The following is a 27,468-nucleotide window of genomic DNA, read 5'->3' as shown; positions in this document are numbered from 1 at the left end:
TTTGCGAACTTGCCTAACTATAGGTTTTGCCCATATCGAACTTGCAGAATTTTCAAGTACAGTCTACGGCGGCTTCATGAATTCGTAATTGTCCGACGGACACGAACGAAAGTCCATCGCAGTGAAGAAAGCCGGTTATAAACCGTCGAGCGAGAGAAAACTTGCGACGCCAAGTAATAAAGTGAAGCACATTAATGTTTTTTTTTTCACACTTGTACGCAGCCTTTTACCTAAACATACATCAATTTTGATGGGCTGTATTAAAGCATAAAATTTATTATATATATTTTATAAAGATATGTGCATAGAGAAGAAACATGTCAAAATAAATAATATATAGAAATATATACAACAATATAAAACTTTACACAATCTATAATTTCGCGTCATTATTTAAGATAAAATTTTATTTATACCCTTATGGACCGCGTAATATGCATTACAAGAATTAGAATACCACACAAGCATACGTAAAATATATATTAAGGTACATGGCACGCAAAATATAAATAGAATTTTGTCTTGATATCTGACACAAATTATAAATAGTCTAAAGTGATGGGATTCGCAGTCAAACTATAATATTTATAATATATAATGTAATTACTGTATATGTATAATTACATATAAGGCAACTGCGATACATGCAAAATATTTTCTTGCTATTTCACGCAATTCTTGACGATCTTCCCCTCCTTCTCTCTTATCAATTGCTAATTCGCTTTTGCGCTCGAGTTGTTATATCTCTCTCGAGAATCTGTTACAACGGCGAAGAGCACATCGTCGAATCACGGATAAGCTTGTCGTAATAGAAAAGAAATTGGTCGCACGTGCGAGTCACGTGCAGCCGCAACGTCGTTGCAAAGGGTTGCGTCCCGGGTTAACCACTTCGGCGACATTTGGCCCTGTCGAGCGAACCTATAATTATGCGTACCGTAACAGGTAGGATCTGATTTCACCAACACGTTATTAAGCGCTAGATAATAACGTTTAATAATACACTATTGCTACGCCGACAATATGTTTGCCAGATGCGCGCATCATTCTTTAACCAGACAATATTTACTATAATTTTGTATAAAAGGTATCACGTGTCGGGAATAAAAAGAGAGTGTCACCTGTTTTGAGTCGAATGCATTCTTGTCGCGACATAAAAATTATCTCGATGGTCGTGCAATTCATATTACTTGTAGCAGAAACTCTACCGAAGAGGAAAAATATTTCACAAATAAAATAAAGCTCCACCGATTATTTTTTACGAGATTTTGCACTTCGCAAAAATTATTATAAGTGAAATATGTTATTCATTTTACTGTGCAATAAGATTTCTTAGAATTAATATAATATTTTAAAGAAAATGTTTAATTCTTTTGACACGACAAAAATATCGATTTGTATTATTTTCTTCAGTAATTGTAATTTAATTTGAAAACTATTTTCTTATAGCCTGCAATAATAATTACTTATCTATGTTATATTTATAGTTATTATTAGAATTATTTATTATAATATTTACTGTATTTATATAATAATCACTTTTTATATTGTAATGAGAGAATAATTGTATTAAAACTGTTCTATCTTATGTATTTAGTATTTAGCAATAGATAAATTCAGAGGAGATATTCTCTTTTTGATAATGCCGCTCAGCTAATAAACTAGGGCCTGTTACAAATATCCTTACATTTCCGGATGATTTCGGGCCTCATCTATTACACATCGATAATTAGCAGCTCCGAAATTATGAGGTGAGGGTACGTCGAACCTGGGTGAGTTATAGTTCCATGAGTTCCATCTGTGACGCTTCTCCGGAAAGAATCGGGAAAACGGCGTTTCCAGTTCCCACGGCTGTAATTAATATCCCCATTCATTAATAATTGCATCTTGCACACTGACACTTTTCGCGTGTAGTATCACACGTGTTAAAGTAATTAAAATATTTAATCGGTGTTTTATAATTATATTCGTAATGTATATGTAATAAGCAACTTTTTCAAAGAAATATTTAATCTAAATATTATCTAACAAGGAGAACTTGGGAGCTGCGAAATTCGGTTTTACAACAATGATATACATATGCACAGCCTATAAAATTATATGAAATACAATTTTGAATTCTGATGCGAATTACAGATTCTCTCTAAAGTGGCTTTTAGAAAAACCAAGAATCGCTTCTCTCTTTTTGCTTTGCTAATCGCGTATACTTCAATCGAATGTAGCGGCCGCAGCTTGTTTCGGTATAATCCGAAATGAAAATACTGCGTCGGGACGGGTCCATTGTCCGGCAGAATTTTTGATCCTCGAGATCGAGAGATAACTAAAGGGGATCGGATTTAAATGGCAAAGCCCGCGTGGCCACGTGTACGCGCTTAAATGCGATTCCGGCGATGACGAGACGATCCGTGCAATCTCACTTCGCATCGGCAATCGAATAAATATTATCCCTACGCGCGCGCGCCGCCGAAAAGATTTGCCGTCGATATTTGCAAAATAAAAAGCGTACAACGCGATAAAATGCGCTAAAATTTAAAGCATCCCCTTCATATTTCGAATATATACAGACCAAATTATAATCAAAATTAATAGTGTGCTTCTACTTTAGATTTTTCTCAAAATTACTTAAAATCCATATCAGACAAACTTATAAGAGAGAAATAAAACATACTTTCTAGATATACATTTCAAAGTCTTTTACGTGATTCAAATTGTATTATAGTGGCGCCTTGAATCAAGAATTTTGTGAAAATTAATGCAAGCGAGATGAAAGGCGAAATTACCGAAAAATTGAGAAATTTTTTACATCTAACTCTCGATCTAACTTTTATTGTGGTATTTAAAATTAATATATTATAATTTAGTGCACTATTATATATTTTTGTGATGACATTTTCAATTGCTCTCCGAGAGGCATTTAAAACACAGATTTTCAGAGCAATCATAAGGGGCTCTGGATTAACCGCTCCATGGATAAAGCGATTTTTCACGGTGCATTCTAGCAGGAGGAGGCCACGGCTAACACCTGGTACACGGAACACACAACCCATCGAAACGCACCCGTAAGTGTCTATTAATTTATACTCAGCGGGAGTGTGAAATCGATTTGTGTTCACGAATTGCATCGGGATCCACAGCGAGATGTGCATTCTAAATGATACTTTTCCGCCCAATCATTAATCATACCGACCAAAAGAATTATATCTCATACGCGTATATTAATTTCACAAATAAACGATTAAAATATGTTATATACAAATTTTGTAGGTAATAATACAAATTCTAATTTGAGACAAAAGAAAAGAATATTGTATTCTTGTTTCGAGCCGCATTTATTTAGGGATAATTTTAAAATTCGCAATTTTGAAATTCGTGAGTGAAAGTAATGAAACTTTCTCTGGGTTGGGTTCCCCAAATCTCACAATAGATGAGAGGGAGTAGTATACAGTATAGTTGTAAATAGTTAAATAAATAAAGAAATAAAAGTGGATTATTTTCACCCAGTGTCTCATCATTGTCACTACGTTTTCAGCATTATCATATCCTGAGAGCATACGTCTTTAGAACGATTACCTAGAATGCGGTTCGTGGAAAATAGCGACGATCGCGAGTGCTGGAGTTCTCACTGTTCCCTCACACTGACACAATGACGAGCCGTAATAACAAATCGATCGTCCGGATGCCGAAGACACGCACCCGCCGCGGGAGGGTCCGTTCCCCAGGAAAACTGGGGAAGGCGGTGCATTGGAGCGTGGAGGGTTTTTGGGGTCTCGTGCCCCCTTTTGCGCGGGGGTCGCGTGTGAGGACGCCGCAGGGGGTAACATCCAGCCCCGGAAACGGTTAGGCGGTACCGGATACGGAGGCGCATTATTAGACAGGTGGCTGGGACTCTGCGGAACACGACAACTTGATGACTAGGACAAGTTCGGCCTTGTCAATGAAGAACTAAAACAGAATGTAGGAAATATATATGTAAGAAATAATTAAGATATATTTATCTATTACTTTAGAAATAAAATATTTGTAATATTTTATTATTATATGTATATTACAATTTTATATTCTATCCAATTTTATATACGTTCGTATTTTATACATTTTACATGCGTGTACCTTAATTGATTCATCAAATGTTTTTCCCCCGACATATCGAATTATAAATAGAATCCTAAATTCTGACGCGAATGATAGATCCGAAATGGATTTAATGGTGAAAGTATGGCTCTAAATCTTAGGTCATATACGGCAAAAAAGGAATTATTTATTTGTTAGCGATCCCGTCTGATGCAGATATGCACGTGACAATCGAGTATTATTCCACGTGTTATAGGGATATTATTCGTGATATCTATCGAGATCGTAGCCGAGATATCCTTATCGCTGCGTTTGTCAATGAGAAGTATCCCGGAGACCCATTATTAAACGCTATTCATTAAACGCTATTCAAAGCTGAAAGCTCACATGCGTACGAAATGCAATATGCACTCGCATAAACGCCAATGATTTTCTCGACAGTATTTTATGCTTAGCTGCCAAATAAATTTAGCGTTTTCATTCGCTTTCCCGAGCGGATTATATAATTCACAAATTATAATACTGCTGATTGTGATAGATCTAATAAAGTACGTCATATAATAGGGTCTTCATCAGAAGTAATTGAAGAATATTACCGATTACTATTAAAAATAGATAGTCTAATAAAAGTTCGCGTGACTGTTAAAAATTCGACGTATCATTAGTTTTACGATGTAACATTAATTTATATAATATATAATATGATATTAATTTTAAGATCTATTATTATCCTCTAATGTTTTACATTAGATAGAATCATGATACGTCTTAATAAAATTAATTAATTAGACATGCATATACATATATCATATAATTTTTTGGTTCAATTAATATTCGATTTTTATTTAACAATACAGGTTTATAATCTTACTTTTGAGTCTGATGTTACAGACTTGATTGTGGATAAAAACTATAAATAGTTAAATACTTGAATCTTACTTGTCAGCATGCAAAAGAGTAACAATCGCGTATTCACCTGGTATTCACAATAGTAATGATATATCTATAGAAAAAAAAAGTTCTTCCGCGGCGATATAAGTTGCTTTCCATTTACATCCAAACTCATTGTCAGATAATTCTCTATCTTGTGACGTCATAAGTGTCAATAAATAATAGCTCGATCAGTTGAATGCACGTTCTTTTTAGATGCTGGCAAGGGAGATTTAACCAAGTTGTTACCCACAATATCGAGACCGTGTGCTTTAGTGAGTTTAATAGACTCACATGTCAAAAGTAAGATTATGAACCTGCAATGTATCGTTAATTGTTATGCGATAGCTGTCATCAAAATAAGCAAGTGAATACAAAATGACACATATCTTACTTGAGGATAAAATACTCACAAACTGGAGTGACTCAGAGATCACTTGAGTGTGAATGGAAAACAACTTATTGGATCGTTTTCGAACATTCGTGCACATTTTCTAATTAGCAGCCATACGTGTGCTTTTCATTTAGCGACTCAAGTTGTTGACACAAGCCATCTCAACATCCTTTTTCATCTGTTGCTGTGTGTTGCATTTTCCGACGCGCCGCCTGAGAAAGTGCAACTCAACTACGTCGTATCGCTCGGTAACCGCACATGGTTTGCGTCCGTGCTAATGGTTCGTGTCCGAACTAGTCAGCTGCATGGAGGGGATATTCTGGCCGCGGCGGCCGCGCTTCCATCTTGTGTATTCCAATTAATAACGAATTACGATAATTAAAATTACAAAATTAAATTAGAAATAGATCGATATCTTCAAATTTGCGGAAGTAGAGTAAACACGGACATCAAATCTGCACATACATATATATACGTACGGACATGCGATTTTAATGCAATATTTCGACATTTTAGAATACTCTGAACATATTAACTTCCGCAAATTTGGAGATATCTATCTATTTCTAATTTTATTATATTTTTCAGTCTTTTCTACCCCTATTTCATATATAATTCTTTTAAATTCGGTTGATTAGACTTAGCTTTATATGCGATCAAAATTATGGATCTTTGATCGCGTATAAAGCTGGGTCTAATCAACCAAATCTTAAAAAATTATATATGAAATAGGGGTAGAAAAGACTGAGAAATATAATAAAATTAGAAATAGATCGATATTTTCAAATTTGCGGAAGTTAGAGCAAACACGGACATCAAGACTGCACATACACATATATACGTACGGACATGCGATTTTAATGCAATATTTCGACATTTTAGAACACTCTGAACATATTAACTTCTGCAAATTTTGAGATATTTATCTATTTTTAAATTTATTATATTTTTCAGTCTTTTCTACCCCTATTTCATATATAATTCTTTTAAATTCGGTTGATTAGACTTAGCTTTATATGCGATCAAAATTATGGATCTTTGATCGCGTATAAAGCTGGGTCTAATCAACCAAATCTTGCGCGGATTTTCGGAGTTTTTTCCTTCTCGTCGATCGCACTTTAACACAGTATTCTATAAAACTTATTATCACTCGGCGCTCGAATAAGTTTCAAAATGCGACGAACGGCACCGCAGACACCAGACGAATTCCGAGAAATACGTTTATTTTAACATTGTTATGTGTTTTTTAATGAGAGGCATGCTTCCTCTAACAGGATTAGACAATAAAGACTTACAGAATGATGTTGCCAGCTGACGAGAAAGAGGTAGCAGCAAATGCCGTCGGAAAGGTATAAGAAGCTCCGAAATGCAATAAATTCTTTATAATCTTTATCGTTCAATTTTATTCAAGAGAGCATAATTCGCGTTATAGAACACATAAGAATAATGTTAGAATAAACATATCTCTCGAGATTCATTCGGTGTCGTTCGTCGCATTTCGAAGCCACGACTCTCATCGACGGCATTCGCCGCTATATACCTCTTAAAACTCTTTATCGTCTAATATTGTTCGAGAGAGTATGCTTCGCATTAAAGGATACATAACAATATTAAAATAAACGTATTTCTCGCGATTCATTTAGTTATCGTGTTTCGGAGCTCCGACTTTGTCGTCCAACGCCGCCCGTCGGCATTCGCAGCTATACCTTTTTCTCGTTGGCTAGCATTATGAAACAGCATTTTACAATTATTTGTCGTCTAATCACATTCGAGAGAGCATGCCTCGCATTAAAGAATACATAATAATATTAAAATAAACGTATTTCTCAAGATTTATTTGGTGTCGCGTGTGATATTTCGGAGCTCCGACTTTGTCGTCCATACGCCGCCCGTCGGCATTCGCAGCTATCTCTCGTTCTCGTTGGCTATAGCATTATGAAATAGCATTTTATAATTTTATTTATCGTCTAATCACATTCGAGAGAGCATGCCTCGCATTAAAGAATACATAACAATATTAAAATAAACGTATTTCTCGAGATTTATTTGCAGTCAACGCCGCCTGTCGACATTCGCAGCTATAACCTTTTTCTTGTTATCTAACATTATGCAGCAACATTTTAAAACTCTTTAGCGTCTAATTACATCTGGGAGAGCAAGTCTGGCATTAAAGCATACATAACAATGTTAAAATGAATATATTTCTCGAGATATGTCCCAGTGTCGTTCGTATATATAGCATTTCGGATCGTCTATATACCTTCTCGCCGAGCGCAAGCGACGGCATTCGTAGTTTCCTTTTTTTCGTTGGCTAGCATTATGCAGAAGCATTTTATAACTCTTTATCGTTTATTCTTGTTCGAGAGAGCATGCCTCACGTTAAAGGACACATAACGATGATAAGATGAACATATTTCTTGAGATTAGTCATGTCGTTCGTCGCATTTCGGACCGTCTACCTAATTCCCGCCGAGCGCGAGCGACGGCATTCGTAGTTTCCTTTTTTTCGTTGGCTAGCATTATGCAGAGGCATTTTATAACTCTTTATCGTTTATTCTTGATCGAGAGAGCATATGCCTCACGTTAAAGGACACATAACAATGATAAGATGATAACGTATTTCTTGAGATTAGGCGTGTCGTTCGTCCAGTTATAGCCGGCGTTATAGGAGCGAAAAGGTTAATGCAAAGCACATTATCTAGTAATAATTAATTTAACGATAAGAAGCTTTAGAATATTTTTTAATAACGGTGATCCCCCCATGAAAGAGATGAAGCACTAAACTCCGACATATACAGTACTGGACGATTCACGAGACATATTTTTATGTTGATAATGTCAATTAAGTATCCTTTAATGCAAAGTATGCATTCTTCTAATAATTTCAACAAGAAAGAGTTTCCAAAATAAATTATTTTATGACGTCAAGAAAAACGTCAGCTCAGATTTCCGACGGACGACGCTGCATGAATAATCTCAAGAAACATCTGTAGAAACATCTTTATACTTGTAATATCTTGTATTTGGAAATGGGAACGAAAAGCAAAATAGATGATAGAATGTTTTAGAATGCTGTCAAAATGGTGATTGACGAGAGAAACAGAGCTCCGAATTCTCTGCTGTTAATCTTTATTAAATAATTAGAAATTTTTTAGCAAAATAATATAAGTCTTTGTAATGTATCTCGCTATTTCGTGGAAAACATGTACATTACGTGTTCCTTCAGTTCTCTATGTCATGTATTTAGCGTGAGAAATGAATTGGAGCGTTTTGCGCGCCGCATAAGTGTGAATTACTTGTATTTAAACGAATATATAAATTAATGAATATCATAATAAAAGAAATTTTATATTTCAATAATAGGTTAAAATTAAACAATTAGAAGAATTTGATTACGTATTGTAGAGGTGCACAACAGATCATAAAAATGGTTGAAAGTATACATATTAAAATGGCCCGTTAGGTGAAAATGGCGATTCTCGGCGTCGAAAACTCTGTTTAAATCGGCAAAAGTATCAGGCTAGCATGTTAGGCAAGGAGGTTTACGGAGGTATTCTGAGCGAGGGTGTTGCCTCCCCACATTGCCTCCGCGAACTCAACGCTGCTATTGGTCAGAGCGCGGGAGCCTACTGCCCCTTCTGTGCATACCCGCCAGCGTTCTGATTGGCCGTCGTTGTTGGCTGGGCTGGGGGCATCCGTACCGCGCGCCGTTCCGACGGCGGTGGGTAATAAGTGGGGGTAGGCGTGCCGCGCGCTGCCGGAATAACTTCCTTGCTCATCATGCTTCCCGCGTAACAGGAGCGATTTCTGAGGAATTACAAACGACTGCAAACTCGTTTTGCCGCTGCGCGCTGTTCGAATACCTCCTGCAACTTCCTTGCTCATCATGCTTCCCGCGTAACAGGAGCGATTTCTGAGGAATTACAGACGACTCCAAACTCGCGATTCTCGCTTTTCTCACAACTCAAAATTTTTTTCATAATTTTTATGATTTTTCAAGCGTGTCAACGAATACATAATATAGTATTTCTCACTGTCACTATTACTTAATAATAATTTAATACTAATATGTATTGTTCATTAAATTAATATGTACTTATTAATAACATTTGCTTATGTGATACATATGTATTGTATAATTCACGCGTACGCATAAGCGATATATGTGTATATTGCAAGATTAACAATAAGATGATAACAAATTGAAATCAACTGCAATAAATGTTTTATCTAACGAAGTATACCTCGTGGTTTCAGGGGATAGTTTGTTTCATTAATTAATAAACAAATTAAATTGCCAACAAATTAAAGGTACTATTTTATAATCAAGAGAATCTTCGTATATTGCAAAATCTATTTGATCGATACGAACACGTGCTGTCATGTTGATTTAATATACGAATACTATATGTAATAATTAATATCCTATCGGTGATTACCGTTGCCGTCGGATCTTTTTTGGTTAAGGTATATTAAAAATATTATTATACATTGTTTATGCCTTTATGCCAATAAACAATATGCGATTCAAAGATTTTAAAATAAAATGTTTTAAAACGTTATTTAATAATAAAAAACCACAATAAAAACGTTTCCTAAATCAGCATACGAATTTTAGAGAATTCTTAAAAGATGACGTTACGTTAACATTGTTATGTGCCCTTTAACATAGTGCATGATCTCTCGAACAACATTAAACGGTAAAAAGTCTCAGAATATTGTTGCATAATGCTAGCCAACGATTAATACATTTTTATATGTATCTCTGCAACCACCACAGATATAAACATTATTCAAAAACGACATAAAATATTGTAATTAGCGCTAATGTGATTGCAACATCATTAATAATACATCTCACATTAGGGAGGAAGCTGTGATAGCGTAAACGACGCTGGCCTGGAAGCAGGCCTTTCGCTACTTAAAATAAACCTTATAAATCAGTTAGCAAAAACATCGAAATATTTATGAATTTTACGGATAGAAGTGCCGTGTGTATATATACACACACACACGCCGCGCGCCGGCATTCCCGGACTCGGTGATCTAGGTCAAGGCCAATTTAGAAAGTAAAAATCAATAATGTACAGCTGTTCGTCGAAAGTAGGTCAAGGCCATGTGTCGCTGGCTTGGCGCGAGAAAAAAAAGTCTTCCCTATCGTTTATCGCAAATATCTGGGCAACCACCCAAGATATAGAGATGATTCAAAAAGGACTGTTTAGTTTATACTCTGCGCTATTGGAATATCTCGATTTTGTTACTAACACGTACGTCCTTCCGCGTTTATTTAACATGATAAAGCGCGAGCGTGCCGTAACGATCGGGCGTAAAATGATTTCTGACTTTCGTAAAACGCTTATATCTCGGCAACCGCAAACGATAGAAAGACGATTCAACAAGCACTCGTTTGTTTGAAATCTGTCCTATTGGACGTAGTCATTATTAATATTGGCAATTTTACAGTTTCGATTACTATTTATTATATTTTTTCAGTCTTTTCTACCCCTATTTCATATATAATTCTTTTAAATTCGGTTGATTAGACTTAGCTTTATATGCGATCAAAATTATGGATCTTTGATCGCGTATAAAGCTGGGTGTAATCAACCAAATCTTAAAAAATTATATATGAAATAGGGGTAGAAAAGACTGAAAAATATAATAAAATTAGAAATAGATAGATATCTCCAAATTTGCGGAAGTTAATATGTTCAGAGTATTTTAAAATGTCGAAATATTGCATTAAAATCGCATGTCCGTACGTATATATGTGTATGTGCAGATTTGATGTCCGTGTTTACACTAACTTTCGCAAATTTGAAGATATCGATCTATTTCTAATTTTATTATATTTCTCAGTCTTTTCTACCCCTATTTCATATATAATTTTTTAAGATTTGGTTGATTAGACCCAGCTTATGATACGCGTATGCCAAGAGAATGCCATCACAGTTATTCTCGCATCGCTATGTCATTCACGCTGAAGCTACAGTATACGTAGATCGGCATACGCGATCATATTTGAGCATAAAGAATTAATAGAATATAGAAATAGGGGTAGAAAAGACTGAAAAATATAATAAAATTAGAAATAGATAGATATCTTCAAATTTGCGGAAGTTAATGTGTTCAGAGTATTCTAAAATGATTATATCATGATCCCCTCCAGCTGGCTAGTTTGGACACGAACCATTAGCACGGACGCAAACCATGTGCGGTTACCGAGCGATACGACGTAGTTGAGTTGCACTTTCTCAGGCGGCGCGTCGGAAAATGCAACACAGCAACACACGAAAAAGACCGGGATGGCCTCTCTCAGGTTTCTCTCTGATCCTGTTCATGAATACATACTAACCTAATATGGCCGCCATTTTCACGTTACTCGGCGCGTGATGCCCGACAAGTTTTGATGATTTCGAGCGAGTTAACAACAACCGTCGAAATAATCTCGTGCTCGAGGGGACGTGAGCCATGGCGGAGTATTTAGCATCTATCTTCGGCACTGAGAAGGACAAGTAAGAAGAGACTCGCCGAGTCGTGAACGAGGAGGAGAGACGCGAGTGACTTTTATCCTAACCTAACGTTTTTCCTTTCCTTTTCAGAGTAAACTGCTCCTTCTACTTCAAAATCGGTGCCTGCCGCCACGGTGACCGGTGTTCGCGTATTCACAACAAGCCCACGTTCAGCCAGGTGTGTATTAAATAATTAGCAGTATAATCTAATTCAAAACTGTATTATTAATTTTCTACCTTTCATTAGCTACCCGCGCAACGAAGAAATAATTAAAACTTTCCTTCAACCATACCATAACTGTTATCTATAGCTTTTAAATATTCAAGTAGTCGATAAACGTTTAATATATTTAAACGAATTAACTGTGTACATTCTTTTCCAGACATGTCTACTCCAAAACCTGTATGTAAATCCTCAGAATTCCGCCAAGAGCGCAGATGGCTCTCACCGTAAGCAATATTATGATTTTACAATTATAACTCGTTTTGTCAATTTGCACGTTAGATATCTTGTTCAATTCCTTTTCAAATTAAAACCGTATATCTACTTTTGTTCCAGTGGTGGCAAACGTATCCGACGAAGAGATGCAAGAACATTACGATAATTTCTTTGAGGACGTCTTTGTCGAGTGCGAAGACAAGTACGGCGAGATCGAAGAGATGAACGTGTGCGACAATCTCGGCGATCACCTGGTAGGCAATGTATACATCAAGTTTCGCAGGGAGGAAGATGCGGAGAGAGCTGTGAACGATTTAAACAACCGTTGGTTTGGCGGTAGACCGGTATACGCTGAACTCTCGCCAGTGACGGATTTCAGAGAGGCCTGCTGTCGTCAATACGAAATGGGGTAACCTGACATAGAAACCATTCAGTCGTGCGAACATACGTGATAATGAATAAAATTGTCAATGCTCTTATATATTTCTTATTTCCTTTTCATTTCAGAGAATGCACGCGTTCAGGATTCTGCAACTTTATGCACCTGAAGCCAATCTCGCGTGAGCTGCGCCGCTACTTATACAGTCGCAAGAAGAGCGGCAGAGGACGATCTAGATCGCGTTCGCGTTCACGCGGCCGTGATCGCAAGCGCCGATCGCGATCGCGCGACAGACGATCGAGATCCAAAGATCGCCGGAAAAGGGACGACAAAGGCAGGGACGGCCGATCTGGAAGATATTAATTGTAGAGAATTATGTTTGTACGAATATTCATTCCTCCAAGCAATCATCATTTAACGGATAGATTTGCGGCGAACGATACTATCCTGCGTACTCCGGACAAAAATATATATGTCTTATATATATTTATACGTATAATCAATAGAATTAGTGTACTTCAATGCTGTGTCCTGAGTCTTGTTAATAACTTAGCGGTCCTGAAGTAATCGAAGGATGTCGTTTTCGTGCAGTGAACAATGACAGACACAAATAAAATATAAGCATAGAAATATATATTTTTTATTTCGTGTTATATTTTTTTTCATATAAATTATCGAACTTAAACATATACCGTGAAAAACGATGCACGGGCTAGTGCGGTTTACGAATACAACAAAAAAATCCATATGCGCGCGTGCACATGCTTTCCGAAGATATCTATCTTCTACGAATAGCATTGATATAATCATACACACACATTATTACTGAATTACCTCCTTTCAAAAAGCAGATGACAACGTTTCTTCCTTGTTGGATAGTTCTGTATTTTACATTCAAACTTTATTAAATTTTCGTTTTCTTGCAAATGTTATTGAATTAATGAAACAGACCGTACAATATATTAAAAGTTTCAAATTTTTAACATATATATATATATATATATATATATATATATATATATACTTGTATCTGTCATACAAAGATGCCTACTGCGAAGTATAATGATAACTGCCAAAAGGAACAATAGAAATGAAGTTTATCGACAAAAAAGGATTGTCAAATCATCGTCTAAACGCTAAATAATTTTCAAAAATCAACCGTTTTCTCTTTCTTTTTTATAAAAAGATGTTGGATTGTACAAGAAAACACTATCAATTTCATTAGTACAGCTACAAGAATTATATATACAGCTACAAAGTAAAATCTTTCTTTTTATGAAAGAATATATACTTTACACGATTTAAACAAATTATCCAAATTTAGTACCAAATTACCTAATTTAGTACAGGCTGGTGCATGTGTGCTCATGGCGTTAGTATGCCTATTAACATTCATGCGTATAAAATTATGATATGCGAATAATTATGATCAGTGACGTAATGGGAGATGCACGCAGTAAACATTTTATTCTAATTCGATATTAAATCTATCCATGGCTATATTGCTTCTTACTCGAAATTTCAAGTATCGCCAAAGTCGTTCCAAATCGTTCGATACGCGTGCAGGCGTCGCAACGTTTTCGCAAATATCACATCGGGATGCAGTAACGTCATTTCGATATACTTTTTCTTTTGTACAATGTTCTCTCTTCGCGTCTGTTACTTCCATTTTCTTTCTATACCCGTCAAATATTCTATCGCGACATCTTTCCGATTATACACCCCTCGATATATAATTAAAAAAAAAATTAAAAAAAAACAGTACCGAATCATACGATAAAGATTGCGTAATATTCACGGATTTCGTAATATACGTTACACACGCGTAACTTCTTTTCCTTCTCCTCTCTCTCTCTCTCTCTTTCTTTCTTTCTCTCTCTTCATCGACTATCAACAAGTCTCAGCATTATACAGTGTAAAAGTCGTATATTACCAAGATGGTACAATTGAGTCCGACGGAAAAAGATGCATCTTCGTGGTTTATTCCCATCTGAATTTCTCCAAAATATACTGTATACAATATTTTAATTATACTTATATATATTTATATATATATATACAGTCTCGTGTGTACGTGTATGTGTGTATATGTATATATGTGTTTTATGCAAGCGCACTCGATTTCTCTTGATAGAACAAGAAATTGAGCAGTACGCAACACAGTCTATCTTGCGGTATCTTAGAAGGTACATTATCTTTTTTTATTTTTTTTTATTTAAATCTTGCTTAACTTTATTTGCCCTCTCGTGTTTTACGGTAATATGGTGCTCCAGGCATTTCTCAAGTATTCGTATCTAAGCACAGAGGTATTAATTCTTTCATTAATTTTTTAAGACAGCTAGTTGAGACTGCCCGTCATGTGTAATGACATCACTTGTACGCGCCGTAAAAATATTTACATTGTTTAGATTAATAATTAATGGTTACGATACTTCAGTAGTAGTGTTCAGCGGGGGATATACGAGATCAACGTTTAGGGGGGCTAATCGGCGTAGACGATGAACTGTTGATTGTCCACATCTGCAACTTCAACTTGGACGAATTGAGGCTGTTGAAGTTGAATTTGTTGTACTTGTCTCCCAATCGCGTTTCGGGATCTGAAATTACACAAAACAAGATCTCGTTAGATATTTAAGTTCCCCTTTTTTTGTTACTCAACATTTTGCCATATTGATCTTCTAAATTACGAGCGTTTACAATGAATTTAAGTACGTTATCTCTTTAATATCGTAAAAAGCCAATTGGCACACCAGGGGATAATCATTATCTAAATTTCTAAATTATCTCCGTCTAAATAGCTCCTCGAAAAAAATGTTTTCAGGCTTGTCTTTTTCGTTTCTATTTCAAATCTCGCGTGAACGAAGAAGCGAAACTTACTTGGCCTTCGCGTGAGTTAATATATGCGACTTGAGGTTCGTTGATTGCGCGAACTTTTTACTGCATCCATCGAATGGACAGACGTAGGGTCGGTCGCCGGTGTGGATTCTCACGTGAGTGCGGAGATTGAAGTCGAGACTAAACCTTTTCCCGCATCCCTCGAACGTGCACTGAAACGGTTTCTCTCCCGTGTGCACCAATTGATGCCGTTTGAGTTTGGAGCTCTCGACAAAAGCTTTGCCGCATTCCGCGCACACGTGCACCCGTGGCCCGTGCGTATGCAAATGTTTGCGCATCGCGCTGTTATCGCGAAACATCTTGGTGCATCCCTTATGGGGGCACGCGATCGTTCGCTCGACGCCGTCCATCACCGGAGGCTTGCGCACCTTCAACTTATGACCGGGTCGCGCAAATTCGGCAAGCTGCTTCGGATCCGAGAGATCCAAACCAGGCATGCCGTCTGACACCGAGCTGTTCGAATTGAACTTGGCATTGGACTTGCCCGTCATGTATTCCGTGTAGTCGGGATCCGGTTCTGGATTCGAACCTTCATCTGGAACATCCACATCCAGGTCAGGCGCTAATAGGATGTTACCTTTAACAGCAACAAACGGAGAGCGGTCCCAAAAAAGCTACGGTAACTTTTCAATTTTTTGTTACTTTTACTAACTATGTGATATATATCATTTAACAATATATCATATAGTTCGTGATATATAGATTATATATTCTGTGTAAACTCTATATAATATGTAGATATTTTTATATATTTATGAAATTATATCTGACAAGAGAAAACAATAAACTTGGCAGGATTGTTGGAGGAAACATTCAGGAAAAAAATTTACAATAAAATTGCAACAAGATACAATTTCCATTAAAATTATTATAATATTAAGTCGAGGCCAAGACGAATCTTAATTTAATTTCTTATAATTTTCTATGAACGAGGCAATTAAAACTATTCTTTGTACATTTATCAATGCTTTAATTACCTTCTGAGTTTTCTCAAAAATAAAAGTATTAAACCTAAAATTATGACATATATTTAAATACATTTTAACATTATTTTTTCTCGTTGCAACCTTAAAAAAAAGTGTTTAATTATTCAGGAACCGTATGGGATAAAGATAAGGGAATACATGTGCTGAAAGGAAGGAGATATCCGCGTCCAATAGTCCCCCTCCCCGAAGCTTTTTTCCGAAGAAAAAATTAACTAGGACAATAATGGCAAAGCTCGTATCGGAGTATTTTTGCGAAATACGATTCGGTTTTTAAATGACATGACAAACGGGAGGCGCGAATCAACGAAATATCGATCGGGGATCGCTCGCCCGTGTCATCGACCGAGCACACCCGGTATGCGCGCTCGCGGTGCAACATGGATCTGTCGTGACGTCAGAAGTCGGAGCATCGCTCCGCGGCTCCGGCGCGTCGCCTGGACTTCTTTTGTACGGTTCGGACTGTCGAGATATACATGCCATTTTTTTTCCCCCTTGACGAAACGCAGCTAGCTCGTCCTAACGCTCTAGCGCCGTCTCTCTTTCAAATAGACGGCAAAATTTAAATGTATCGTCGGAACAACGTCGACAGGACACCGAGTGCCGCGATGCGCCGCGACGTCGCGTCGCTCGGCTCGCCGCGGCCGTCGCCATCGCCGCCATTTGCACGGCGGTGGACGGGCGGGCGATCCGCCGCGTAAAAGAGGCCATTTTCAAAATATGGCTGCCCCCGTGGGGGCCAAGCATAATGGCGTTCGCGCGATCAAAACAAACAACGCGGCCTGTCAAGCCGGCTGGGCCGCGCGGACGTCGCCGACGGCCCGGATCGCCGATTTTTCCGCGGGGCGATCGCGCGCCCGTGCAACGACGCAGTATCGATCTGAGCATCGCACCGGAAGTGCGTACCCGCCCGTGTGCGTGGAGGATACGACGGGCCAGGAGGAACGAGGGGAGAGAGCGAAAGAGAGACAGAGACGGAGAGATAGAATGAAAGAAAGAACGGTCCTGACGGCTGAAGGCTCGGCGAAGGGAGAACGCGACGAATAAAAGGAGCGAAGAAAAAAAGAAATACGGTCTAAGAGAGGAGAGAAAGAGAGAGATGTCCGAAACGCTTGCACCCGCGTGGCGCGTGGCGTAGACTCACCGTCGTCCGTGCCGGACGCCCACATCGTTACCGAGAACTCGCCCTCGAGCGTCTTGATCTGCACCTGCTTCTGTTCCCACTTCCTAGTCTTGGTCTCGGTTGCCATCTCGCCGAATATCGCGTGGTCGGACGCGCGGAAACGCGTGCCACCGCTCTTACGCGCCTTCTTAGCGGCCTTGCGCGACGGTCCGGGGCTGGACTCGACATAAATGTCGTTGTCCGGCACCGGGATCTGGTCGTACACGCTGAGCGGGTCCGCGCCAACGATCTCCTCTTGGGTCTGCAGTATGATTTCCTCGCGGCCCGGCTCCGGCAGCGGCTGCAGCGCTATCATCGGCTGCCCGTCCTCGCCCTCGATCGTCGTCTCCACGGTCTCGCACGGTATCTCCACCGGGATCGTCTCTATCTCGACCTCCTGAATGTCCGGTTGAATCTCCACTTCGGTTATTATGTCCGAGGACGCCATATTAATCTCCGGCGGCGACGCCATGTTAACGTACCAAAATGGCTGGCCTGGCGACACGGGCATCGGCGGGGACTCGTCGGACTCGAGCGTCCCGCGCCCACGTGACCCGCGACGCTCACGCGCCAGGGGGCGCGACTCTCGCCGCAGTCACGGCGCCATCTTGGGAGAGCGCGATTAGATGCTCCGCGACGCGGCCGAATCTCACCTTTCTCCTTTCTTTTTCTCTTGTCGTTATTTTACTCGCGTGTGACGGCCGTGTGCGCGATTCGAGAATCGTCCCGCCGATCAATGTTGACTATTATCTGAATCATTTAATCCAAGGGACGGAGACGCAGGGGGTCTCGCGACACCGAGAACCGAAGTTAGGTTAGGGACTGCCTGCTGTCATCGCCACGAGCCACGATGGACCTGGCCAAAATGTCGAACGAGAAGAAATTGCACCTCTGCAAGTGGTATTTTCGCGGTACGTTGGCGTTGCGACGCGATAATAATTTTTGGTCCTGATACCGATACTTTGCGCAACGATTTGTCAGATATAAGATGGGGTTTAGTCGGTTTAGCTTTTACATCGTTAATCCCTTTTCAACCGCTTTTCTTTTGCTTTCTTGTCGATATTAATCGCCTATCTCACTTTTCCTCCGAAACCTAAACATATAATAAATACAGGGAAAGGAACGTAGAGCGTAGCCAAAGGTCGCATCAACTTGCCAATATTTTCTTCAATTTTTCTTTGTTGTTTCTTTGTAGCTGGTTTTGCGCTTCTGCCATTCCTGTGGGCCGTGAACGCGGTTTGGTTCTCGAAGGAGGCTTTCGTAGCACCATCTTACGAGGAACAAAAGCAAATTAAGAAATGTTGGTATTGATCAACTTACTTCCTACAACAAATTTCAGATTTCCTTCACTAATGATACACATTTACGTTTCAGATGTAATTTTCTCTGCTATTGGCGCAATCATTTGGACAGCTGCTTTGGTGGCTTGGATAATCATCTTCCAAACTCAAAGAGCTGCGTGGGGTGACTTCGCCGATGCTATCAGCTACATAATTCCCACTGGTATTCCTTAAGTTTAATGTTTAAGTTTACATCGGTACAGAATAATTTATTACAGAAATATGTATAGTAGACGATTGTATATTAAACTGTATATTTTTATCGTAATATAATTATAAATGCGTATGGTAACATCTGATATTATACAATAAAAAAATAACATTTTTTTACATTTTGTATATATAATTAAAAAATATTGATTTCAAAAATTATTTAAAATAGCAGCGCGTTATCTTTTTTTCCGTTTAAAATTATCTACATTTAGATTCGTGTAGCAGTTATGACCAAAATACTGTCCAAAATACACTATTCATTTCCTTATTAAATTTCTCGTATATTGACTGCATTTTTTTTTTTTTTTTTTTTTTCGGAAATTTTATTCGAAAACGCTGCACCTCTTTAGATGTCGCATCAAGCAGATGCGAGCAAAGTTATAAGTACGCAGATCCAGACGTAAGAATACCTCTGCGTCTACACGACAATTTGCAAATTTTGTTTCGCATTCTAAATTTGAATAACTCTTCGTCTTTGTATGTACGATCTTATGTCTCTGTAAACTAATCTGGACAGAAGCTGAAACAGCAAAACACAGGATGCGCGTTACTTGCGATGATTTCATTTCTACGTCAACGAACGAGCAAAGCGGACTCACCAGTAGGGCAAATAAATCCGCGCACATGAGCATGTAAAACACGTTGTCCCATCCGCTCCATCGAGACACCAGACCTGCTAATAACGGACCAACCGCAGCACCAATACTACCAGTTCCATCGATAATGGCAGTCACTGTAGCTAAGGCCCTTGAATTTTCTCCTAAACTAGGATGAGTTCCCAGTTCGGCCGATACAGCGGTCGTTATCAATGCATAGGGGCCATTCACTAATAGTCCCCCTATCAGTAGTAATACTATATTGACGCCTAGGCTGGTACTTCCGATATAGTCATATATAAATAACTGAAATATATAATACATGTATTAAAACACAGGTAACTATATACATACATTCGAATTTATATTGCGTATTGTCATTCGAATTTATCTCATGTAGTGGCTCGCCAATTTTTGCAGTCTTATAAATATTATAAAACATATTAAAAGCAAAATTATCTCGACAATGTGGAATGTATGCGTGAAGTTACCAAAAATATATTTCCGGCACGGAATGTATGCGTGAAGTTACCAAAAATATATTTCCGGCACGGAATGTATCAAGAAAAATATTGTGCTTACCGCAGGAAATGCAAGTCCAAACATCGCGGCGCACGTTAACGCGCTCATGCCACTATAATCGGAGAGAACCCCAGCTGCTATGGCGCCTACTATACCGCCCACATCGAACAGAACCGACAGATCCGCACTCACAGTCGTACCGTATGTAGCTGCAAAAAATTCTTGTTAAAACTCTAAAATAAAATTACATCGCTCGTCGAAGATTAATGTTGTCGCGAATACCAACTTGATGCCGCGATGTACAATGGTAACCAATAGAGGAATGTATAGCTAACGAGCTTCGCGAAAAATAGTGATAAGGAGTACTCGATGACACCCGGTATCTTCATGGCACCTATGAAGCCAATTGCGCTATTACGAGATGTATTATGCTCACGTCGGTGTCCAGACAGCATTGGGCTGGTTTCAGATCGTTCACTTGCCAAATTCTTTTAGACATAAATTACATGATATATTATTACTTATAATATTTGTACACGCGTTAAAAAAACCAGTTATGATATTAATTAATTTTATAGTAACACTATTGTGTATTGCTGCTCACACTAGATACATATTCTTGTGCGGTTTAAGAATTACGAATAAGTTAAATAAACATATATGTATATACCACATGCATTGCAATCTTCTGTTGAAATTGTTATATTTTAAAGGAAAATAGAAGCGTTAACTATATGGAAGAGTGGCACATGCACTTACGTCGGCAGCAAGTTGTTCACGGTAGACACAGCGATAGATGACACGCTACGTACAGTAGATGTTTATTTATTATGGACGTGCAAACTAAAATTCTACTAAAAATAATTTAACGATTTATCTTGGCGCTTATATATATTACTAAAGGAAACAAAACTGTAATCATAGAAACGTGAGTAGAGAGAGAGAGAGCATGCTATTACGTGTGTTAATCGACAAGTAGTGTGTTAAGTTACATTTTATGCTTATTAAAATTGAAAAAAATATCTACTATGATAATACTAGGATTTGCTGAATGAAGAAGCGCAAGAAGACCACGACTACGGGGAACTTACGTCGGTGACACTACGAGATTCGTAACCTACGTCAGTCGAGTCATCGTCCGAGCTATTCGTTACATCAATTTTTCGATATCCGAGAGAAGAGGGCGGGCTGTATCCTATGTCGACGGGGCTCGGTATTAGAAACAGGAAGACGATGAATCCCACTACTCCCATTATCACTCCAGGCACTATGAAACTCAGGCTCCAATCGGACTCGACGTACGCCGCCGCGATCAAACTGCCTAATATATTTCCTATGGACGTATGAGAATTCCACACACCGAAGATCAAGCCACGCTTGCCTTTCCCGAACCAATTTCCCACGACAGTTACTACGCCTGGCCATCCGGAAGTTTGAAAGACTCCACCTAGGACCTATATAGGGGGACAGAAAAGAAGAAGGGTGAGAGAACGTCTGCATCACTCATCCAGTATGTTTTACAACGTATCGATATTTACCTGCACGAAAACGAAGTACCACAGATTATGAATATTGTACGGTTTAGCTATGCCGAACAGGTAGCACGATATGCCTGACACGAGCATACCAATGGAGAGGAAGTATCGCAGATTTACTCTCTCCGCTATGAATCCACTGTGTAGGAAGAAAAAAGAAAGACGATTATTGACAAAATTCCATAATAGCATAAGAATGACGCGGTCACTTTAAGATATCCACCTGAGAAACATAGCCGCTGCGTATGCGAATAGGAATGCCGAGTCCAGCATGCCGAGCAATGCCGGTGCATCGTTCGTGTCTGTAGAAATAACAACACGCAGATTATTCGCACATTCTAAACGTTTATTTTTTTCCACGATATTGCTTCATACTCATCACTTTCTCTTCTTACCAAATGGAGCCCAGTCGCACCAGGTATCCCGATTACTGTCATTCACTAAAATATCCGCGGGTATTGGCAGATCGCTGCAATTGAGACTCAGGACATTCTTCACCACGGATATCGGCTTTCGAGTCAAATGGTAACAAGTGTACGCTAAGTAAGTGAGCGCCAGTACGCCTCCTTGATGCCAGGCCATCCAATTGACACGATGATGCTCGCAACGGCCGTCACACATACACCTTGCGCACTGCAGGCCCCACGGCAGATCCTTCGTCGGTCCACTCATATTTAATACTTTCTTCGAGAGTAAGAATAAGCGTATTCTGTGTTCGTCAAGCGAGTATTAAATCTCTAATCGTCGAACAACAAAACAATGTGCTTTGTACTTTTTGTAATCTTTGGTCGCAGAATTCTCTTTGTGCGGGCAAGATCGAATAATCCTTAATTCTTACGTATTCTGACGTACGTAAAATGCAATTGGATTAAAATAAATAATTCAGATCACAATTATATTAATTAGCTAAATTGACGAATACATAGAGATCTCTTTGTGCGATCTCTCGACAAATTATCCATGTACGACGTTGCTTCCAGGACGCTTAGCATAGTACTGATTGTTCGTCCGCTACCGCCCAGCCCAGTGGCAAAGTGTCAATCGAAGCCTAAACTAATTGACAGTAGTAAATAAACGCAGCTGTCAATCATAACCTGAAAACGGAGCAAGGATCTGTAAGAGGATTCAAACAGCGGCGACGAGCATCTAAATATTACCTGTCCAGTTGGAGGAGATTCTGGAACCGGATAAAGATTCTCGGTAAATGCAATCTTGTCTTTTGTCTTTCTTCTCCCTCCGCTTTCTTCGGAATGTAATGGATATTTGTTTATACACCACTACGAGGGGACTGTTGCGACGTCAGCAACGCCCACACACACATACACACACATCCCGGACAGTCCGGACTCCCACGTATGTTGCTCGAATGTCTGTTGTATCTCGATACTAATTGCAACGTTTTTAAATACGTTTATTATTACATGGTCCTTGGAGAAATTACTGCCACCTGCCACGTTAAATAAATATATCGCGCTGCGCAACTGCACTAATAATCATAATAATGATCGGTTTGAGGTTATCTCGCGACAGCAGTGACGGCTCTTTCCAAAGAAAATCGAAGGAATTGAAATTTTTGTACGCGCACAGATATAGGCAGATCTAATATTGATTTATATAATGTGCTTACATTGCTGTGATTTATAATTACAGAACACAAAGTGACAGATATTTCAATTTGGACAACCGACGTCGCCGTAGAATATGCCATGAGTGACCTCAAGGTGTATCCTTATTTTACAAACTAGTTGATAATAAGTTTTGTGACTCAATTCGCTGCCTTTGAAACCTTAACGTTTACACAGAGATCTGTCCGTGCCTTTCCCAAGCGCCAGAGAAGCAGAAGTCGCGTATCAAGTGCTCAGAGTCGACAAGGAGCCGTCAAGAAGCGGAGTCACAAAGAAGCTTACGTTGAACGACAATATTCTGGAAGTGTAAGTGCGAAATTATTAAATCTCCCTGTATGACGTTTCATTGACGTTCACCATTTCTCTTCTGTACAGGTCATACAGTGGTAAGGAAGCAAGGAAGGTACGGGTAGCCCTTACATCCTTCTTCGATAATATACTACTAGTCACGGAAACCATTCAACGATTCGGTCCACCTGAGCCGACATACACTCATTATTGAGCCAACGCTTTGCCGATTATATTTTACCGTTGGTTTTTAAGTATGGAGCATACTCCTGCGCCCTATGGCCCCAGGGCCGTCTACGGATACGTCATGTATATCGGGTCGAATATGCTCTTCCTGTTGTACGTGACATGGGCGATAATACCGGACGAAGTGCTGCACGATTATTTAGGCCTGACGTATTGGCCCTCCAAGTATTGGGCAGTCGCGATCCCCGTATGGGCGTTGACCGCCCTAGCTACATTTGCGTTTCTGATTTATCCGGCTATCAATATGCTGATAACTCCAGATATCGATGATATTAGGACCATCACGGATAAGTACGCTCTACAAAAAACCGAAAGTACTCCAGGCGCTCCAGGCGGAATACCGGCTGTGTCCGACATACCGATTACAGAAGTTTGCAGGAGATTATATTTGAGAAAAAAGAACTCATAATTGTTGTAATAATTATAATTTATTTTTCCTAACGCGAGCGTGAAATGGGTCGTGCGACCAACTTCACACTCATTCAGAATCGACCACTTTTTCCATTAGTTGTACAATATACTATTTTTGCATTGAGGTGAGTGTACAATTTGTTAGGAATAATCGAGAGACCCGCGCTCCATGCGAATCTGACAAATAAAATTTTAAAAAGAATCTCTGAACACATGGTGTAAGACCGCTTTTCTTAGAAATTCTGCTGAAATTATTACATAGATTTACGTTGCCATTAAAATCCATAATGTTTCAAAATCGAACTTGTATCACGGGACCACATTTTCAAAATAAGTGACTTCCTACGATATTGTAATAAAATCACATACCAGAAACAAACATGTACATATATTTTATGTATTATTAATAAATGTACATACAACACTGATTGATTAGCAATTGAAATCGATGGACGTCATCTTTTTTTCATGATATAAGAATCAGTGATTATATACCTATTATATTTATATTATTATTATGTGTATGTATAACATTGCACACACATTTTTACACTGTACATACATCACTGTATGAGGCATCTCCACTCTGCACATTACATAATTATATGCAGGCCATTATGGATCACGGAATGAAAGTGTCAACATTTCAGTTCACGATTATCGCCAATTTACAATGAAAAACTTGATTCTCGAGAAGGACACGTGCGAGAGGAGTGACGCTGACACAAATGACAGCAAGGACAATCCTTCCGTGCACGGCTTTGATACCGGGAATCTCCGCAAGACTGTCGTGGATCTGCGGCAATCGTTAAGAGATAAAATTAACAAAAATGAAATATTTTGTAGCTTCGAAATCGTTTCCACGAGGAAACCCGGCGCGTTTTACCGAAGGTCTGTATAATGAAAAAGATCGGGTAAAGTCACAATATGAGAGACTCGACTTTAGATTCGCGATAGTTTGATATTTTATTAAGGTTATAACTGTGCATGTGAGAGAGAGAGAGAGAGAGAGATCCTACAGTTTTTAAAAACAATATTAATCTTTGCTTCTCAAGAAGACGATATAGGACAAAAAACAAAACAAAAAAAAAAATATATATATATATATTTTTTTTTATATTTATATATAAATAAATGTATGTAATATTTATATATGGTATGGACATCAGACTTCTCATAGATATGGAAGAGTATTCGCCTCTCTTTTACTCATTAACGTGGCATAACGAAGCAGCTTCCAGCAACGATAGCTATCTGCCGTTGGACTTGGTGGAGAATTTTCCGCCCAATACTCTTTTACATCTAGCAGCTAAGGGTCTAAAACGCGACGAGGTTGTCCGTATCCTAAAAAAGACCCTCGCCCTCGGAATAGTTAATATATTTGTATTGCGAGGAGGTAATTAGTCGTCGACTTCTAGGACGGCTTTTCGGCCGAACTCTGATGATTAATCGTCTCACCTATCTATGTAATCACGTATATCTGTAGTGTTTTGTTAACATAAAATAGAATAATAATTAAAAATAATAAATAAATAGAATTAATTTTTCTGATAAATGGGGAGAAAAATTAGATTAGAAACGATAAATTATCTGAAATATTTCAAGCAGTCTCGAATTAATCGCCGACTAATTAATTTGACCAAAATCGCTCTCAAATCGCGTTGAATCTTTCACAATGGCGAAACTCCAGAAATGTGTTCTTTAATTTTTCGAGATACGTTATCCGGTAGGCTCGAAATACTCCTGGCAGATGCGAAAGCGTATGTTGCAATTTGCAATTAATGTACCGTTAAACGATCGCGATCGATACAATATTGCACGTCTGCGATTATCAGAGCTGGGAGAATTGAATTCACGCAGTAAAACCGCGCGGTCCTTTGAAGCTGGGAGTTTATCGGGCCTCTTCCCCGAAGTGTTTTGTCGGGAAAGTACACGTTTGGCCGACTTGCAGATTCGTTGTCCGAGAACGGCGACTTCGAGCACGCGGCGGATCTGGTTGCTTTCATCAGAGAGCAGTTTGGCGACACGTTTTGCGTGTGCGTCGCGGGTTATCCGCAAACGCACCCGGAGTCGTCCTCCAAGGAGCTCGACTTGCATCATCTAAAAGCGAAAGTAAATGATCGTCGAAGTTGCGAGTTACTCGCGATCGAGCATGATTCATCAAGCGAGAGGGGACAATATATATATTCGTCCGAGCAATAATTCCAAATTTTAAAATATTTCCAGGTGGAGGCGGGCGCGGATTTTATCATAACGCAAATATGTTTCGAATCTCGGCTCCTGATAGACTTCGTGAGGGATTGTCGAGAGATTGGGATTCGAGTTCCGATCCTCCCCGAGGTCCTCGCGCCAGCGAGTCACGCGTGTCTGGAGAAAATGACGGACATATGCGGGCTCGACGTACCGGTCGAAATTAAAGACGATTTGGCACGAATGAAGGACGACGATCGAGCGGCGAGGAAATATTCAGTCGACCTAATTACGCGGATAATTACGGACGTGATTAGAAGCGGGGTAACGCGTGGTTTTCATCTTGCCACGCTAAACAGGTAATAAAACACGTCAACGGATGAGCTTTCAAGCTAGAATTTGAGAAAATGATTTTTTCTACGCGTAATTATATATATATATTTATATATTATAGATTATCGTTGGTGGCGGAAATATGCAAGCGCGTAAAATTTCTCGGAGCGGAAAACTCATAGCGGAAACCTATACGCTCTAGATTCACATTCCAAGAAAGTCACAAATCAAGCGGCAGAAAAAAAGAGTGTTAATACAAGTCAATTAATTTCTTGCGAAACAAAATAAAATCGACCGATCGCAAGATCGATCCGTGCGCTTTATTTTAATTATTATTAATTAATTTAATCATTCGTTGCGATCATTCAATCATGTCAACGCTTTCATAAACCGAGACATTTTAATTT

General features: G+C 38.9%; 7 protein-coding genes across 11 annotated transcripts; 5 read left to right on the top strand and 2 right to left on the bottom strand.

The window, feature by feature from the left end:
• Positions 1–11,737: 11,737 nt before the first annotated feature.
• Positions 11,738–13,356, top strand: U2af38 (U2 small nuclear riboprotein auxiliary factor 38). The gene is made up of 5 exons (XM_071784511.1): positions 11,738–11,907; positions 11,995–12,082; positions 12,288–12,354; positions 12,464–12,752; positions 12,851–13,356. Exons 1-5 carry the CDS (start codon positions 11,864–11,866, stop codon positions 13,083–13,085), a joined length of 723 nt encoding a protein of 240 aa, XP_071640612.1. The 5' UTR covers positions 11,738–11,863; the 3' UTR covers positions 13,086–13,356.
• On the bottom strand, positions 13,341–18,264 carry LOC139816772 (transcription factor YY2). Of its 2 annotated transcripts, none has more exons than XM_071784507.1 (3): positions 17,745–18,264; positions 15,600–16,194; positions 13,341–15,319 (listed from the first exon to the last, which is right to left on the bottom strand). In XM_071784507.1, exons 1-3 carry the CDS (start codon positions 18,232–18,234, stop codon positions 15,205–15,207), a joined length of 1,200 nt encoding a protein of 399 aa, XP_071640608.1. In that variant the 5' UTR covers positions 18,235–18,264; the 3' UTR covers positions 13,341–15,204. The 2 variants fall into 2 exon arrangements, with proteins under 2 accessions (XP_071640608.1, XP_071640609.1); XM_071784508.1 differs by having other exon boundaries at positions 15,600–16,152.
• Positions 18,248–19,432, top strand: Pen-2 (presenilin enhancer). Its single transcript, XM_071784513.1, has 3 exons — positions 18,248–18,673; positions 18,958–19,062; positions 19,137–19,432. Exons 1-3 carry the CDS (start codon positions 18,613–18,615, stop codon positions 19,274–19,276), a joined length of 306 nt encoding a protein of 101 aa, XP_071640614.1. The 5' UTR covers positions 18,248–18,612; the 3' UTR covers positions 19,277–19,432.
• A 176-nt stretch (positions 19,433–19,608) lies between these two features.
• Mfs16 (major facilitator superfamily transporter 16) lies at positions 19,609–23,265 on the bottom strand. 2 transcript variants are annotated; one of them, XM_071784505.1, is made up of 10 exons: positions 23,126–23,265; positions 22,364–23,062; positions 22,192–22,270; positions 21,972–22,107; positions 21,525–21,887; positions 21,193–21,237; positions 20,720–20,921; positions 20,494–20,642; positions 19,915–20,217; positions 19,609–19,835 (listed from the first exon to the last, which is right to left on the bottom strand). In XM_071784505.1, exons 2-10 carry the CDS (start codon positions 22,638–22,640, stop codon positions 19,767–19,769), a joined length of 1,623 nt encoding a protein of 540 aa, XP_071640606.1. In that variant the 5' UTR covers positions 22,641–23,062; positions 23,126–23,265; the 3' UTR covers positions 19,609–19,766. The 2 variants fall into 2 exon arrangements, with proteins under 2 accessions (XP_071640606.1, XP_071640607.1); XM_071784506.1 differs by lacking the exon at positions 21,193–21,237.
• LOC139816777 (EKC/KEOPS complex subunit LAGE3-like) lies at positions 23,086–24,116 on the top strand. 3 transcript variants are annotated; one of them, XM_071784516.1, is made up of 4 exons: positions 23,086–23,168; positions 23,619–23,691; positions 23,771–23,899; positions 23,969–24,116. In XM_071784516.1, exons 2-4 carry the CDS (start codon positions 23,675–23,677, stop codon positions 24,093–24,095), a joined length of 273 nt encoding a protein of 90 aa, XP_071640617.1. In that variant the 5' UTR covers positions 23,086–23,168; positions 23,619–23,674; the 3' UTR covers positions 24,096–24,116. The 3 variants fall into 3 exon arrangements, with proteins under 3 accessions (XP_071640617.1, XP_071640615.1, XP_071640616.1); XM_071784514.1 differs by lacking the exon at positions 23,086–23,168 and adding an exon at positions 23,260–23,321; XM_071784515.1 differs by lacking the exon at positions 23,086–23,168 and adding an exon at positions 23,398–23,543.
• Positions 24,117–24,137: 21 nt separating this feature from the next.
• Pig-p (phosphatidylinositol glycan anchor biosynthesis class P) lies at positions 24,138–24,966 on the top strand. The gene has a single exon (XM_071784512.1). It carries the CDS (start codon positions 24,138–24,140, stop codon positions 24,534–24,536), a length of 399 nt encoding a protein of 132 aa, XP_071640613.1. The 3' UTR covers positions 24,537–24,966.
• A 38-nt stretch (positions 24,967–25,004) lies between these two features.
• On the top strand, positions 25,005–27,384 carry LOC139816773 (methylenetetrahydrofolate reductase (NADPH)). The gene is given in 6 exon segments (XM_071784510.1): positions 25,005–25,204; positions 25,207–25,429; positions 25,708–25,934; positions 26,490–26,650; positions 26,765–27,087; positions 27,183–27,384. Coding segments are annotated over 6 exon segments (1,056 nt in total). The 5' UTR covers positions 25,005–25,143; the 3' UTR covers positions 27,244–27,384.
• The last annotated feature ends 84 nt before the right edge of the window (positions 27,385–27,468 follow it).

This window comes from Temnothorax longispinosus, chromosome 7 (assembly GCF_030848805.1).
Source record: "Temnothorax longispinosus isolate EJ_2023e chromosome 7, Tlon_JGU_v1, whole genome shotgun sequence".
Lineage (NCBI taxonomy): Eukaryota > Metazoa > Arthropoda > Insecta > Hymenoptera > Formicidae > Temnothorax > Temnothorax longispinosus.
Note: the sequence above shows the minus strand (reverse complement) of the source record. Positions and strands in the feature narration are given on the sequence as shown.

Coding starts and splice junctions, on each gene's coding strand:
- U2af38 (XM_071784511.1), top strand. CDS start 11,864: ATGGCGGAGTATTTAGCATCTATCTTCGGCACTGAGAAGGACAA. Junction 11,908..11,994: donor TTCGGCACTGAGAAGGACAA/GTAAGAAGAGAC, acceptor TTTCCTTTTCAG/AGTAAACTGCTCCTTCTACT. Junction 12,083..12,287: donor ACAAGCCCACGTTCAGCCAG/GTGTGTATTAAA, acceptor ATTCTTTTCCAG/ACATGTCTACTCCAAAACCT.
- LOC139816772 (XM_071784507.1), bottom strand. CDS start 18,234: ATGGCGTCGCCGCCGGAGATTAATATGGCGTCCTCGGACATAATAACC. Junction 16,195..17,744: donor GGCGTCCGGCACGGACGACG/GTGAGTCTACGC, acceptor TTGCTGTTAAAG/GTAACATCCTATTAGCGCCT. Junction 15,320..15,599: donor TTAACTCACGCGAAGGCCAA/GTAAGTTTCGCT, acceptor GTGTAATTTCAG/ATCCCGAAACGCGATTGGGA.
- Pen-2 (XM_071784513.1), top strand. CDS start 18,613: ATGGACCTGGCCAAAATGTCGAACGAGAAGAAATTGCACCTCTGCAAG. Junction 18,674..18,957: donor CTGCAAGTGGTATTTTCGCG/GTACGTTGGCGT, acceptor GTTTCTTTGTAG/CTGGTTTTGCGCTTCTGCCA. Junction 19,063..19,136: donor ACAAAAGCAAATTAAGAAAT/GTTGGTATTGAT, acceptor TTTACGTTTCAG/ATGTAATTTTCTCTGCTATT.
- Mfs16 (XM_071784505.1), bottom strand. CDS start 22,640: ATGAGTGGACCGACGAAGGATCTGCCGTGGGGCCTGCAGTGCGCAAGG. Junction 22,108..22,191: donor GCAGCGGCTATGTTTCTCAG/GTGGATATCTTA, acceptor CTTCCTACACAG/TGGATTCATAGCGGAGAGAG. Junction 20,643..20,719: donor ATTGTACATCGCGGCATCAA/GTTGGTATTCGC, acceptor AATTTTTTGCAG/CTACATACGGTACGACTGTG.
- LOC139816777 (XM_071784516.1), top strand. Junction 23,900..23,968: donor AACGACAATATTCTGGAAGT/GTAAGTGCGAAA, acceptor TCTTCTGTACAG/GTCATACAGTGGTAAGGAAG.
- Pig-p (XM_071784512.1), top strand. CDS start 24,138: ATGGAGCATACTCCTGCGCCCTATGGCCCCAGGGCCGTCTACGGATAC.